The 16,126-nt window shown below is 48.3% G+C and overlaps 1 protein-coding gene across 6 annotated transcripts in view; it reads left to right on the forward strand.

Moving 5' to 3' along the window:
• Positions 1–16,126, forward strand: part of HCN4 (hyperpolarization activated cyclic nucleotide gated potassium channel 4) — a 164,209-nt gene that overhangs the window by 119,326 nt on the left and 28,757 nt on the right. For all 6 annotated transcript variants that reach the window (XR_005823422.1, XR_005823421.1, XM_040570396.1 and 3 more), the window contains 3 exons: positions 11,471–11,617; positions 13,652–13,892; positions 15,857–16,021. Coding sequence is in view for 4 of the 6 variants with exons in the window: in XM_040570396.1 (XP_040426330.1) it covers positions 11,471–11,617; positions 13,652–13,892; positions 15,857–16,021 (553 nt within the window). In the remaining 2 variants the exon portion in view is untranslated. The remainder of the gene's footprint in view (positions 1–11,470; positions 11,618–13,651; positions 13,893–15,856; positions 16,022–16,126) is intronic.

The following is a 16,126-nucleotide window of genomic DNA, read 5'->3' on the forward strand; positions in this document are numbered from 1 at the left end:
TACTTTCTGCATTCCTTAGCACTTGAATAGCCATGATTAAAATGAGGCTGCTTCGTGATTTGCAGCCCTGCAACTCAATTTAGTTCAGTCCTCTTGGGACAATGTGTCTGTTGAAGCATATTATAAGCAAAGAATCTCAACAAGTTGGCAGGGTCAACTGGGAGAAGCAGGCAGGAGTTTGGAGACTTCTGCTGAGTACCCCTTCGGGTGCAGACAGGGCTCTGCCTCTCACCTCAGCAGGCTGCAGAGATTTTTGCAGCTGTTCCAGGAGTAGCCAAAGAAAGGGGGTACAGTGGGGAGGGAGAGGAGTGGCAGAAATGACTATCATAACAGGACAGAAGGGTATAGCTAGTAACTTTATTGGCAGGCTTTGCGTAACCTTCAAGACAAGGTTTGGGAGGGAGTTTGTAGTGAAATTTCAGATTGGTCTGTGTCTCTGCCAAACAACTTGTTCTTCCCTTGTACAAACAGGGCTTCTTAGGAGAGGAATAAAAGACAAGATGTGCTGGCTGTTGGATTCAATAGCAGGCTTGTCACAGTAAACAGTACATGATTTAGCCCCATCTTTCACTCTTGATTGGATTCATTGAACATTTGGAGACACTATCCCTGTTCTGTCTAAGTCTCCTCCTGTAGCATCTGAACTTCATGCTGTGCCGGTTTCTGCAAGGCAGGGAAGCCATACAGGATTGACAGGTTGGTAGGAAGCATGGAGATTTTGGAGAGGGAGGTTGAACCCTCCAAGACAGTTTAGTGCCAAGGTTCCCAAGTACAAGCGGAGAGTCCCATGTGGCACAGAGCACTCACACCAGCTCGGGCACTGGAAGTGGCACAGCCATCATGTAAGTATGGCTCTGTGCCATCCTTAAAAAGCTCTGAGGCAGAACAGGTCTTTAGCTCTGGAACTGTGAAGTGGCTGTTTTATTTCCAGTCCCTGAGACAAAGCTAGAACAGACCTCTGTGTCCTGTCCTGCATTGCAGAGTGTGTTACACCCTAAATGACTTGCCTGTGGTCACACAGGGAGAGTCAGTGACAGCAGGGTCAGAAGCTGACTCCTATCTCTAAACTGCAGTCTAGTGTCTAGCTTCAAAATCTCTTTGCACCCATGACTGGTATCCTTTCTCTTACATGTGTATGATGGGAGAATATTACGAGTTCATCCTCAGGGGGTTTGATAGAAAAATCTTCCAAAGTCATGGAGTTAACATTTTATAACTGAATTGATCTGACAGCTCTGACCAAAGAGGGGAAGCCTTGCACACCTGTTCTCACACGGCACTCTCCTACTTACAGCTGCACAGTTTCATTCTTGTGCACCACATCTTATGCTACTCAGACCTCTACTGAGATGATTTCTCTCTCCTGGATTAGTTTTCTGCCAGGTGACTGGGTTAAATTGCTGGAGAGTCCAGTGAGTGCCAGAGCTGGTACAGAGTGATGGTGAAGGAGGTCCATAGCTAAGAGCAGAGGCTCAAGGCCCATTTCAGCTGTTCTTGTATCAACTCACACCTTAGCATGTAGATTCATTATTGACTGCGAAATCATTGCGCAACCTGCAGTAACTGTGGCTCACAAGAGTGGGAGAGTGCTTCCTGCTCGGGAGATGAGTAAACTAGTTGGATATGAAAGTTATTTTCATGCTTTTTGCAGGTTGCCCTATTAATTTCTTTCTCTAATCCTAAAGCTCAGCTAGATTAATATTTATGTCAGGTCACTACAAATGCGCACACACACACACACATTCTCCCCAGTAGGCGCTGTAACCTTGAGGCTTTTGGGAGCAGTGATTATGCTGCTTACTGCAGCCATGCTCCTCGGAACAAAGCAGAGAGAGACTCTGGGCTTTACTCTTCCATCGCAGCAGGATGCAGGCAGTGATGGGCATCCTGCAGAGACACTCGGCTCTCCCGCGTTATCTGCTCAGGTACATGCAGAAGAATGACTGATGACAAGTAGGAATTGCTGCTGTCAGCATTGCAGAGCCCAGCAAAGCTGTAATCTCTTCTGCCAGAGCCTCATCTCTGCTCAAGATCTGTCTGCTACACTGGTGTTCTCTCAAGCTCTCTGTTCTCCATATTCATTCCCCTGCTCAGTCTGTCCAGTGCCTGTTGTTCTTAAAATACAGATTGAAACTGGGTAGATACTTACATATTACAGCGTTATTCTGAAGAAGCACCTGCTGCAGCACAATTGCAAGGGGTAACGTTACAGAGAGAAGCGCTTTCCAAATCCTGCAGAAGCACTACTGACATCATCTCGCAGTTCCTGAAACAGCCCTGTTCAACCGCCAGCACCCTCCTTCCTGCCACAGACTCATCCTATTCTCTGGCTGTCCACACCAAAAGGCACTTTGCTGTCCAACTCTCAACGTTTCAGTCCTTCTGTCATTGGCCTGAACTCAGCAAAGAGGGTTTTGATACTGGTAATTGGGGAAAATGTAATAACTGTAAAGGCTGAAGCATACTGTCTGGAAAATACAATCGTTGTTGGAGGACAAAGCAGATGTTAGACCAATATTCGTCAGGGCAGAAGTGGGAGACTCTTGTCAGGCAACAGCTTGAACCAAGTGATGTTGTGTGGTCCTTTCCACAGCATCTCTGTGGCACAGTACGGGTCAGGGTGATCTCAGCGTACTGGCTTGATGCCACTGGCCAGAGGTGATGGTCTTCATCCTTCAGACTGTCAGGCACAACTCCTCTCCCCAGAGGGCCACGCTAAGTCTGCAGCATGAGTTACTCCCATGAGAATGGAGGCAGTTTGGGGACTGGATCAGCCCTGCGGACTGAAGTTCAGTGCTCCAAAAACTGATAGAGCCAGAAGAGCACACACTGCCATTGTGCCTCACTGCTACAGAGGGGGCTGGGAAGCCATCTCCTGGGCTTAGGCAGGCCTTGCCCTTCCTTGGAGACCAGCAGGATGGAGTTTTATTACACAGCAGGTTTAAGAAGTGATTTTTTTCTCCTGGTATGTAATTAAACTGTGAAACTTACTGCTACAGGGTGCTGCGGAGGCCCAAAGTTTAATGAGCCTTAGAATATTTAAATAAATTCACACAAGGAAAATCTTTCAAGTGTTACTGAATACTAAGATGCAGCCATAACCCCTGGCAGCGGGTATCCCTCATCCTCTTTTGTCAGAAGCTAGGAGGGTATGGCCAGGAGCTGGGCTGCCCTACGCCTCGTTTGTTCTTTCTCCTCTTCCTCAAGGCATCTGAAACTGCCAGAGACAACACAGACGAGAGGAGCCCTCGGCTCACCCTTTTTGTGTTTTTAGGCTGTTGGACTGTGCAGTTTTCTGAATGGGCTCCAAATGAACGTGTGCACGGAATTTGGTGCAGAGATCCTAGCTGGAGTCCTGGACATAGCATAATCACATTAGCCTGGCAGCAAGCCTTTGCTGATTAGCCCCCTTCCCTCCCCTCTAAGCAGAGCTAATTAACCCAAGCATAGCACTGCACCGAAGCTGTATTAATTCTTGTGGCTCCAGGGTTGGTTTAGCCAGTGCTACCTTGGGGATGACACAGCGCAGATGTATGAAGATAACTCATGTCAGCTGCTCTGCTGGTGTGGAGTTGGGCAAAGACTTCTGCTGTTCCTGCACGCACTCTGTCAGATGGGAGATTTCTTGTTCATTACCAGCCTGGACAGGATTTGTAGTGTTATTCCCAAGACAATAGGTCACCAGCATCGGTGGTTCCTCAGGTGGTAGTCACAGTTTCTTAGAGTCCAAAGGTGCAAGAGTCCCCTCAGCTAGTGTCTCAGTTTTGGATGGTGGGAAGGCTGCAGAACTCCCTGACTCTTGTGGTAGTGTGCGTAAAGGAGAGGCTCAGGAGTGTGTAGCACTCCAGAAATTGAAGGTGTCTGGAAAATTTAATCAAATGCAAAATTTAATCAAATTTCCTAATTGGAAAAAAGTTTGGAGAGCCTTGCTTTATCCTGTTATGGTTGCACTAGTTGCGTATTACGTCAAGTCTGCTCAGAGATGGCCTGAGAACTGTTATGTCCCATGCTACCGTCAATGAAAGCATTTGGGATAGATAATAAGGCTTATAAATGATGTGCTTTACTGACTGCATCTAGCTGCGAGGGCTGCTGATGTGTTCTGGGCTCAGTGTCTCAGGCAGTGCCTCCAGGTAGGTTCTTCTGTAATCAGGGCTGGGTTTTCTGGCAGCTGTGCAGGCCAGAGTCAGCAAGGGGAAGGAGCAAGCTTGGATGCAGCTCAGGATACCGGTACGGGTCCAGCTTCCCCCGTCACGGTAAAGAGCAGGAATAGCAAGGGGTCCTTATCCCCACCTTCTTTGCCAAATTTGCAACCTGGTGTAAGTTGGCCCTCCTTTGAGTGGGGATTTGGACCAGATGACCTCCAGGGTTCCCTTCCAGCTTACATTGTTCTTTGTGGTGCAGAGTCCCTGATTGCTTCAGGCACCAAGCAGTCAAGATTTGGTGAGAACTGCTGGCTCTGGATTGTGCATCCAGTGCTGCAAGACAGCCCTCCTCTTAGGGATACCACATCCACCTTGATTTGAGAAGAATGTTTGTAAGAAATAGTCAATAGAGCGGTGCCAATAATAGTTCATTCAGTTCAGGGACTCAACCGGAAAATCAGAAATTTGTGTCAATTGTTTTAAGGTTATTTAATCCTTTTCATAAAAGAATCCTGGGTTGATTAAGGAATGTGGAAATGCTTTCTGAATGAAAACCCAATGGTTTCTTTTAAAAACATCTTGCAGTGGAAACTGCCTTCCCTTTATGGCTGTAACTCAACTGGGATCAAGTAGTTTTTTGGTTTTGCAGAAGAATATTTCACAGTGAACTTCCTTTTTCTTGAAAGTGTTTACCCAAGCCTTACTAAGAGAAGCTGTAAAACATCTTCTAGATACCTGTGCGGTGGTGATCAGTCGGCACGAAGCAGGCAGTTCAGTGCCCAAGTGGGAGCATGTCCATCACAGAGGCAGCAGCACCCATACGGAGTGTGTGGCTGGGTGAGGGGGATGAAGTGGAGGCGTACAGGCAGTGCCCTTTCCATGCTCAGCAGGCAAAGGAAGGATTTGTTGACATTTCCGTGTCTTTGCAGCACATCTTTACAGAAGGAAAAATGAAGCTGCCATGTAGTTTTGCTTTCTGTCAGCAGGTTTACATAGGGGATTGGTCTTGGTTTGCTGTATCAGAGATACAGTAATTAGAGCTCAGATTTTGACATCTTATTTCTGAGAGTAGAAACCAGACAAATAGTTTTATTCTTTAAGCAATGTCAAGCACAGCCTGGTCTGAGTGGTGTGTTCGTGCATGCACGAACACTGTGTGTTGTCACGGAAAGCGCTCTTGCCTCAGCAGTTCTTTGTATCCCAGTGTGGGATTTCAAACTTCATTATCAGTTTTGAAATTCATTTTGGCACTTGAACTGTAAATAAAAAAGTAAATACATCATAACACGAAGAGCTAAGCCTCCCTGCTGAGCCACCTCTCCTGGCAAAAGGCTGCTCCCGGCAATACTGATTTCAAGCTCACAGACCCACTCTTCCCTTCTCCACATCTCTGGCCTTTGTCTGCTGGCAGATTTTACCTCATCTCTCTTGTCTTGCTCTCCTGATGAAAGTAATGTTGATTTCTTTTTTCCCGTCACATTTCCAGATAGGTGGAACCTGTGACATGGCCTGACATCTCCAAAATATCCTGTTCCACAGTGCTTGATGAATAATAAAAGATTCCTTGACCAGGTCCAAAAGTGCATCGTGCAGGGCGATATGCTTGTGCTAGGATGTGGCACAGAGAGGCGTTCTCCAGCGAGGCATTCTCAGGTGCCTTTACCAGGCTGGAGCTGGTTGTGGAAAACGAGCTTTTTCCATGGCCATGACATTAGGTTTGTACGCAGTACCTTGCCACGGTGCACAGGCTTACACCTTAAGACTGAGCACCTGTAAAAGCAGACAAACAGGGCGTTGCCACAGCATTTAAATGCAAACAGGTTGGTCCCGAGGTGCTTGGATCCGATTTCCTAGGACCCCTGAAGTTCTCAGATGTTTCCATTGCTTGCAGCAAAGCAAGGCCGTGTCCCCCGGCGGTGTGACTGCTGGCTCAGTGCTACATGCTGAACGGCTCTGTCCCCGTGCTGGGATTCCCTGGCTTGTGCTGGGGCCACTGCAGCAATGCAGCCGATGGGAGGAAGTAAACAACTGTTTCATCCATCAGGCTCGTAATTGACCCTACTCAGTCTGTTGACATGTCACAGCCCAGAAATGGGATTGTCTGAAGCATAATCCGTGCCTGAATAGGTACTGATTACCAGCAAGGGGAGGCAGCAACAGCGGCTCATCATTGCAGCCATCCTCAGTATAATCAATGTTGTATAGAACCTGGAAAAAAAGCTCCAAGAATTTCCTGCTGGAGTCTGTGGTATTCATAACAGAGCAAAAGACAGAGAGCCTGATTCTACCTAAGATAATTTCTGAAGGTATCACTGCAGTGAAGCTAAAAGCTTTCCATGTATTTCAGCATGTAACATGCAGCACCTGAAAATCATCCTCCTGTAGCAAATTGAGCTGCTGCTGCGGTGCAAAAATTAACCCAGTGGTTGGAAGGGCTCAGACCCAGGACAGCACATAAAGCTTCTTGCAGAATGAAGACTGGATCTAGAGGAAGCAACCGAACAGCGTCCAAAGCTGAAGAGTAGACAGACATCGGTTTAAATTTAGCCCATTATCAGTAAACAAAAGCAACACTGATAATATTTGGTGCTGTGCTAGATGTGGTCTGAGCTGTTCCGGTTGAATTGGCACTGGGATAACCACTGATTCCTAAACACCTTGCTACAACTAGCAATGATCCTCCCCACAGCCACTCCCCCCGGCTGTCTTTCCACTTCCTTGTTCACTTAGAGTTTTCTCTGGTCCCTCTGAGAATGGAATCCTGCAGAATCCTGCAGAATCCTGCAGCCTCATCCCTAACGCCATCCTCCTGCTGCCTGCGGGCTGGAGGACATGGAAAGGACAGCATATGCCTTCATACAGCACCCCTCAGTCACTTTCCCATCACTATGGACAGCATGGACCTGTGCACATTGCGTTTTATGAATTTCTGTGTTCTTGTTGGAAAACAGCAGGACTGTGCTCAGGAGCACGAGTGTGTATGTCAAGCCAACTACGTTCCTAAGTGTTGGCAGGTCAAAATGTGACAGCCTGCACCAGGTACAGACAAACTATCAGGGAGAGAGCAAACTTCTATAGGCTAGGACTGATAATAAATATGCTCCAAGCTCTGCAAAGGGAAACCAGGAAAGATTGCACCAGCAGTGTTGGTGTGATGTTATTGTGTTACAAAAGTTCCGTTTTCTCCCTCTCTTTCTCCTCATTGGACTCCAGGAGAATGTACCTCGACTACACTGAGTAGATCTCCTGGTCACAGAACAAATCCGGAGGGAGGGAATATAAATGGCGTAGAAGACAAAAAACAGAACTCAGCATTTATTAGTTTTTGATGATTACTAAATGCTGGGGAGTTGACATTGCAGCACTGTTTTACTCCTAATCATATGTCAGAAAAAATAAACAAAGATGCAACTGTGTCCCATCAAGACACTCCATCCGGTGAATCTTGTCATTTGATCTTTGCCCTTATGAAGCACAAATCCAGTTAAGAGATCCACAGCATCATCCATCATAGCTCCTTCCATGTATCTTAATACAGTCTCACAGGATGTTTACTGCCATTCCCGTACGGCATTCAAAATGCTGTCAGAGCATCAGAACGTTTCACTTAATTGAAGATGCATTACTCTGCTTGATTCTCCTCTTCTTACAAGAGTGCATCTCTGTTGATCTGCAGGAAATTTGGATGTGGAGACTGTGAGTGAGATTAAAGTCTTCCCCACAGCTGCCTCAGCCTATTTCTGGAAGGATGCAAGTAATACAGCTCTGTATAGGAAATGTATATTTATCTTCGGGTAAAGGGCAACTAGCATCCCAGGTACTTTGGTTGCAGTAGGTTATGTGTGCGTGCCCGTGTCGGTGAGCATACTGTGAAAGCGTGTGTGTTTGAATTAACTGAGTTGCAAAAATGGAAGTCGACATTTCTCTGCAGCTCTGCGGAGTGATGTCTGTGGACCAAAGAGGACTCAGAGAGGTGTCTGTGCCAGGGCTGGGGTGCAAGCAGCTCTTCTCAAATGCAGGATCTTTTTTACGTTCAGAAGTAGGGCAAGGAAGTAGTCCAGCTTTTCCAGACAGTGATTTATTACTGCTAAAGGAGGACTCATGACAGAGATCGAGGATATGAAAGGAGTTAAAAATATTTTGTTCTCTTTGGAATGTGAGTGATGTGAGCTTTGCTGGAAGGGAGGGGAATGGGGAGACAACTAGGGAAAGCAGCAGGTTCTAGAAGGAAAAATACTCATTTAAATGGTTCCCTTTTGATATATTAATGCCTTCTTCAAGGGCTTATTCGAGGAAAAACAGACTTAAAGAAAATGAGTTAGGATTTAAATCGACTCAATTGTCTTCAGAGAGATTTAAATAATTCCTAAATGAGTCTTTCCATTTGAACTCAGAGAGGCCACGAGTCTCTGCACAGGTCCTCCAAGCACAGGTCAGACTGAGGATGTGGAGACAGGAGGGCTGGAATGCAAGGGAGAAGGGAGGCAAAAGGGGGCTGTCAGGCTACAGCTGGCCATGTCTGACAGGCACCTGACAGGGCACCAACTCCATGGGCATCAAGCAGCTTTAGAGATGGCCAGGTCTGCACCATCTGAGGGCCTTGGTTAATATCCATGCACTCTGACAGTCATGCTCGCCACAGCCACCATCAGCCCCTGACTTAATCCCGTCCCCGCGTGTTGCTGGTGGCCTCGGGAGTGATCTTGTCTGGAGCTGAGCAGTGATACATACTGCCCACCATGGACTGAAAGGTCCTCCCTCCTGCAGGTTTTTCTTTCATCACACACAGAGAGAAGGGGCTGATGCTCTCATCTGCGAGCAGCTCTGCAGGACTCCATCTCTACATGCAGGAGAGCTCAAAAACTCTCCACCTGGCATGGGTGAGGGGAAGTGGCACTACCAAAGGCAGGAGAGCCAAGATACCTCCTTCTTGTTAACTGTGATTTCTTGTTCTACAATTATCTTTTGTAACCGTGTTTTTAATTTGTAATCTGAAGCAGAACGTTTCATTCCCGTGAAGTAAATTTGTCCTGCTTTTACTCTGAACCTTATCTGAGAACAGTGACTGTAGGAGAATCTGACAAGTCCCAGGGACTTTGCAGAGCCATAATTTATTGCTCTTTGTTACAAAGCAATAAATCCGTATACAGTAGTGAGTAAGCAGAGTCCGATTGTCCCCATCCAACCTGTGCTTGTGAATTTGAGAAGTTAGGGATATTTTTCCCAAGAAGCAAAGGTCAGCTGGAGATTGACAGCAAGTGCTTATGGTGGGGAGAAGAGGGGTAGCGGGCTGGTGGCTGGCAGCAGGTGATGAGTGGCGTCTTGTGACATGGGGCACACTCAAAGGTGTCACCTGGAGCTCTGACCAGTGAGTCTCTGTGATGGAACATGTGTTGTGGTGCGTTTGCCGTATGGTGGACAGAGTCTGATACAGGACACTGGACTAAAACTGAGAGTCTGAAATGATATTTTTGGCAAGTAATTTATTGAACAAAAACACAGCATAAAAACAAACAGAGCTGTTTGTAGATTCGAGATAAATTTCATAAACCTGAGTCAGCAAAAGCTGAGGCCCTTTCCATAGTGCATGTCCTGCATGTCCTGCATCTGATTCACCAGTCCCATGGATGCCCCAGGTACCGTGGTGCATCTCCAGAGGCAGCACACATCTCTGCTTTGCCATCTGAGCCAAGCCCTTACACTTTGTGCATTTAAGAGCACAGCCTGCAACATCCACGACTGGCTCAGACCAGTGAGTTCTTCCCACAGGAACTGCTGGTTTCTGCTGCCTTTGCCACCCCCGTTCAGGAGCTGCAGACAGTGCAGCGCCCAGCACAGCCCGCTGCAGCTTTCTGCCAGTCTCTACAGAACTTCAGCAATCCGAATTAAAAAGTGCGGCGTTCATTGCCAATTCACTGCCTGGCTCCCCGTGGGGAGGTGGTGACTCGCTTGACTTTGATCTTGCTGTAGTGATCATGAATATTTACAGCCAGCTCCTCTGCTGCAAGCTACAGACAAAAAGCTCTGGAAATGCCAGGAAACCCCGAGTGTCCCCTCTGCCACCTTGGCTTCTCCTCTGCCACCTTGGCTTCTCCGAGTAATTCCTTCTCCTCTCTGGTGCAGATCAAGTTGTTAGCATGCAAGGCAGTGCCAGCACAGACTGTACTGAGAGCTGAGTGACACTGGTGTGTGCAGGGGAGGTCTGTAATGAGCAGGAGTTCGGTAATTAGGCACTTCAGCACAAGCTGCAGTAAAGGGACATTCAGGGACAGATTTATTGGGGAAAAGAGGGGAAAGGGAGAAGGAAAGGGGGTGCGTGGTCCTCTTATCAGCATTATTTAGTGCAGTACATGCTCAGGAACATGCTCCGTGCTGCACACCGGGGGAGGGGGCATGACCAGCACACACACCTTGTCCCCGCAGCACTTGCAGGGCAAGTGGGCACATTTACAACCTCTTGCCCTTGAAGAGGTGTCAAGTACTGATAGAAAGCACCGTTCATCCCCAAATACTGCTCTGGCATCAGGCAGCATGCCCTTGTATTCCCCTCTAAGTGACGTGATGGAAATGCAAATTGTTAGGCAAAAATACAGGCAGGTTCGACAGCACAAGTGCACGGGGCAGCAGGGGCCCAGAAAAGGTGAAAAAACCTGGACCTGTGCAGCTGTGAGTGGGAAACAAAGGTGCTCGGCCTCGTAGCTGGGTGGATGAGAACACAGAGGACAGGAGAAGCAGCCCATGGGTGCTGCAGCTTCATGCGAGTAACTGTCAGGTTTCGGCACATCCTTCTGTTTGCCTGTGACTGCACATCCACGGCAGGACTGCATTCTGCTGCTTGGTATGGCACCTGGGACAGTGGGATCCCCTGCTGGGCTGAGACACCGAGGTGCTACCCATCACTTACTGGTCTGGAGCCAAACTGCCAGGACACGTGCCTCGGCCTCCATTCTGCACAGACTTCTCACACCATTATTTGCTGAGCGGAGTGCCCTAGCCGGTTGCTCTTTACTCACATCAGTTTTATCTCTGTGTGTTAGTACCCAGGGAATGTGGAGTTATGTCCATGGTGTAACTGGCTGAGATTAAGTTTAAGGGTTAAAACCTTGGGCAGCTATTTGGGGAATATAATAAAGGTGTCTGCAAACTTCCCCTGTGTTCAGGCAATTGCTCTATCCTGCACCAGGTTTACCTACCTCGGCCAAAACAGCGTGGCGTGAAGGAAGCAGGTATGGGGATCGTCTGGCAAGTAGTTGGCCATGAGTGGGTGCCATTTACTGCATGTCCTGCTAACTCCTTCTCTTTCTCTTTCTCTCTCCCCTGTGCAGTACAAACAAGTGGAGCAGTATATGTCCTTCCACAAGCTCCCTGCGGACATGCGGCAGCGCATCCATGACTACTACGAGCACCGCTACCAGGGGAAGATGTTCGATGAGGAGAGCATCCTGGGAGAGCTGAGTGAGCCTCTCCGAGAGGTAAGGAGGGGCTGCAAATGGGCAGTGCATGTTCTTGCCGTCCTTGGCAGCCGTGGAGCTCCCACTGTGCAGTGTCCTGTCCCCGTGGTTTGCAGAGGACACCGGAGGGCAATGGGCATGGTGGGAGGCCAGCTTCCCCATCAGCACTGGCTGTGTGTGTGCCCTAGTGCCCAGCAGAGACAGCACATCCATGCAAGCGAGGGCAGGGCCAAAAAGACCACAGTCCAGAGCTTGGCTGTGTCTCCATGTGAGACAGTTTCAATCAGAGGGAGTGACTGTCCTAGCCAGTCTGTCATGCTTTGAATCCTGTTAGGAAAGACTCCGCTTGCTTTCTGAGCCTGGCTAACCCCTGGTTGGCTGCATTGCACACAGGAGTGCCCATTGGCTGTTTGTGTCCTTCAGGGCACTGTTAGACCTCTCCAGCAGATTCTGGTGTGGATGTGGAGATGAATTTCGCTTTCTTCCTTGCATTGTTTGACTCTCCAGTCTCCTGTGCTTTTTCTTGGTACAACAGACATGACTATCTTCATCCAGCTGAGCTCTCCTTCTTTCAGTCACTCCTGTCCTTTATGCCTATTCAAGGGTCGTTTACCTGCCTTGCACTGCAGAGCCAATACTGTGGATAAATACCTCATTTTTTTTGAGGCTGGCATGATGTTGCTTATGATCTTGTGCCCATCAATTTGTCATACAAACGTTTGCACCATGTGGGTGCTCTGCAACAAGAGCAGACCTCCTCCCCATTCCTAAACAAGCCCTGCAGGAGAGCACTTTGGAAAGTGCCTCGCTATTGCCTCACACCTCTGCGGGTCCCTTCCCTCCCTAAACACACACCCCTCTGCCTGCTGTGGTGTCTCAGTAAGCCCCCACCTCTTGCTCCCTAATATAAAGCCGTGTCTCCTGTATTTATACACACTTCCCTGCAGTGTGCTGGCCTGATCTGTGCCCCATGCAGCCTAGGAACACAGGTTCTCCACAGTGCCTGCCTCCACTACGTTACGCACAAGCACTGGAAGCAGTCTTCTTCCTGTCTTTCCCCTCCATAGGAGAGGGAAGAACTGAGCATCTACCAGCAATATCTTAAAACTAGGTCTGCCGAAATCTAAAAGGGCAGTGCTGGAAGAGTTTCCCCCAACCCAGTGAGGAGGAGACAGATGCTTCCCCTGCCCTCCTTCTTCCTGCTCCAGTCATCCAGATCCTCCTTCACAGGTTGGCTGGGGGGCGTTTTGCTGGGGAGATGTACTCAGTATCACTTTCTGCTGCTTTCTGAGCCTGAGCTGGCATGGCACAGCAGCTCCTGTGTGACGGAAGGTGCTGTCATGCCCTCCAAGTGACACCAAGCCATAGGAAGAGCCACGGTCCCTGTCTGCTGTATGACAGCTGAACAGCTGAATTGGGCTTTCTTCGTCTGAGGTTGATGAGGCAGCCCATGCCCCGGTGACTGGTGGGCACCTTTCCCTCCCTCCTCTTGACACTGTCCCCAGCTGCCCAGGATAATTATTTCTCTGAGCGCCTTGGCACTTTTGTGCTTTTTAATATCTCATTGTCAAGCAAGGGCAACAGAGAACGTAGGGCTGCCAAGGTGAGTTATAACGTTTTCCCAGAGAGGAGCCCTGGGCTTTTTCATACAGCGTTTCACCAGCACTACGCACCTCTCACAAAATCCAAGGCTTTCTGCATTAAGAGGTATATTTTATGTATTTGGCACGGTGGGGGGTTCCTGTTTGGTCCCTGCTCGGAGAGAAAGCATATGAGTGAAGGCAATGAAGCATGGTGTCAAGCTATCAGCTTCAGTTAGCACTGCTACGTGCTGTGTCCCGAGGCCCATTCCAGCCTGCACTGGGGGAGCCAGACAGAGAGGACAGCATTGTTTTTTTTTTTGACTTTTTAACATACACATCAATTGGGGAAACTTCGTGGGTTATTAGATGCTGACTAAACGTATGTGTGTGTCTTTTCTGCTCCCTGTCCCATGTTTTCTCCCTGCTTCCCTCCCCCCCACCTCTCTCTCGTTTGTACTCACATTGTCATCAGGAAATCATCAACTTCAACTGCCGGAAGCTGGTTGCCTCGATGCCCCTCTTTGCCAACGCAGATCCCAACTTTGTGACATCCATGTTGACCAAGCTGCGGTTCGAGGTGTTCCAGCCTGGGGATTACATCATCCGCGAGGGCACCATTGGCAAGAAGATGTACTTCATCCAGCACGGAGTGGTGAGCGTCCTCACCAAAGGCAACAAGGAGACCAAGCTGGCAGATGGCTCCTACTTTGGAGGTGCGTGTTAATGAGTCACCCTTGCGTAGTGAGACCCACTGGTAGTGTTCATATTTTCCTTCACTTGTCATACACAGGTAGGGCAGAATGTAGAATTGATACCCCGTCACCTCCTCCACCCCCTGTCTCTGTTCATCTCACCTGTCCTGCAGCTTCCCATAAGTAAATTGTGCAATGAGTGGTGGCTGGGAGTCGTGGGCAGTGTGGGAGTCTAGGCAATAAATAATAACAAAGTGGAGAAGGAAAACTTAATTCTTGTAGTTTCATTTCCTTTTGCCCCAAGCAAACTGACAGATCTGTGAAGCTGAGAATCTAAAGGAAAAAAATGGAGCATTCTCAATTCTCCAAGCACATTTATAGTGTTGCCTACTCCTACTGCCTGGCATCCATCATATGAGGTACTGTATAGACATGGAGGAAAAAACATAGTCCATCATCTCCCCAGTCTGTGGCTCAGCAAAATGTCATGAAGGTCGGCAGGCAGGCATAATGTATCAGCAGCAGAGGCCTGGAACAGTGAAAGTAGTACAAGGTCAGAAAACACCATAAGAGAAGATTTAGGATATTGCTTTTATGAGTAACACAGAAACTCTCCTGCTATCACAGCCCCACAGAGACCTCACTGACACCCCAAGACAGACAGTTCTCTGGTAGATGCACATTTCAGTACAAGCACTGAATGCATCATAATTAATCACCTACCAGGAGGGCTAGAATGAAACCTGACTTTCCTTCCTCTCTGTAAGAACCGTTCTCTATTAAAAAATCCCAATCTTGAATTTCCTACTCACTTCTTCTGTTATTTCCTGCAAAATAACATGTTTGCAGCTACCTGCTGGCTCTGGGGTACAGGATTTTGTACATCACTAGCAAGTTGGGTCAGCTTTCCAGGATTTGGAGTTGGAGGGCTTGAGTCAGCATACCCTTACCCTGACAGATTTGATTAAAATTGCCCATGAGATTCAATGCGTTTCAGATACCACACGCACAACTTCTCACACATTCAAAGACAGCACAGTTTCAGAGGCATCATTTCCCTAGGAAAGCAGCCTAAAACTCACAACCTTGTAGTGCTACTACACTGGCGCTTTGGAGTGCTCCCAGAATAAATCCTGAGAGTGGTGCTGGTAGATTGACACCCAACAGCACAGAAAAGCATGCTGTGACCAGACCTTCTGCCTTTAGGTCACACCATCTGTCTTTAAGTGCCTGTCTTAGGTGACCAGACTCTGTGTGTAATCAGTGGAAAAGCAGGACTCAGGAGCTCTCTGCTGAGTGCTCAGGGAGCGTCTGTGCCCAAATGAGGCATTTATGTTAGAGTCAAGGACTTTCTGTTCTGTAGCCAGCTGAGCAGCCTCCGAGAGTAGCTGACTGCAGTGTAAATACACCAAGAGTTAGTAAGTGGGTACCACTAACTTGGCTTATCCTATCTGTAAGTTTGTGACACGTCTGCAAGTAACTTCCAAGTGTCTTTGAACAGACAAATGTTCTGGGTTTGAGGATCGCTGTTACTACCAGGCACCAAGGCCACAGGTCAGCACAGAGCCTTTATTGCAAATCTAAAGAGAGAATTAGCTTCAATGAGCGCACGGCATGACCTTCTGCTCCCAGTGCCCATGAGGAGTTGGAGAAAGACAGCTTCTCCACTCTGAATGCACAAATGACATCTTTGATAATCCACCATAACAAAACTTGACTGGCTAATTAGATCAGCAGAATCCCTGAGGTGCAATTGTACGTAGCAGCTGTCACAACTGAGCCCCCTGGTATTTTCTTGTTTAAATGTTCCTGCATATGGAGAACATTGCCTCTGCTCATGCTTTCAGGGGGAAAGCAAGTAGAGTCTACCTGGAGAGGAGACTGGGTGGCAGGCAGGACTGCCCGTTGAATGGCAGCACCAGGTTTTGTATGGCAGGGGTGGTGGTGTCTGTCCCCACATTCTCAGGCTGGGGGTTTCATTCCAGAAATTTGCCTGCTGACTCGTGGCCGGCGCACAGCCAGTGTGCGAGCTGATACCTACTGCCGGCTCTACTCCCTCTCGGTGGACAACTTCAACGAGGTGCTGGAAGAGTATCCCATGATGCGGCGAGCTTTTGAAACGGTGGCTCTTGACAGGCTGGACAGAATTGGTAAGTAGAAGATGTGAGGGTTTCCTTTCAACTACATGCTGCCCTGGCATTCTGTGCCCAGACTTGGTCCTTTTGGTCCCTTGTTCCTTTGCTGGACTTGTGAAC

Source organism: Cygnus olor, chromosome 11 (genome assembly GCF_009769625.2).
Source record: "Cygnus olor isolate bCygOlo1 chromosome 11, bCygOlo1.pri.v2, whole genome shotgun sequence".
NCBI classification, from domain to species: domain Eukaryota; kingdom Metazoa; phylum Chordata; class Aves; order Anseriformes; family Anatidae; genus Cygnus; species Cygnus olor.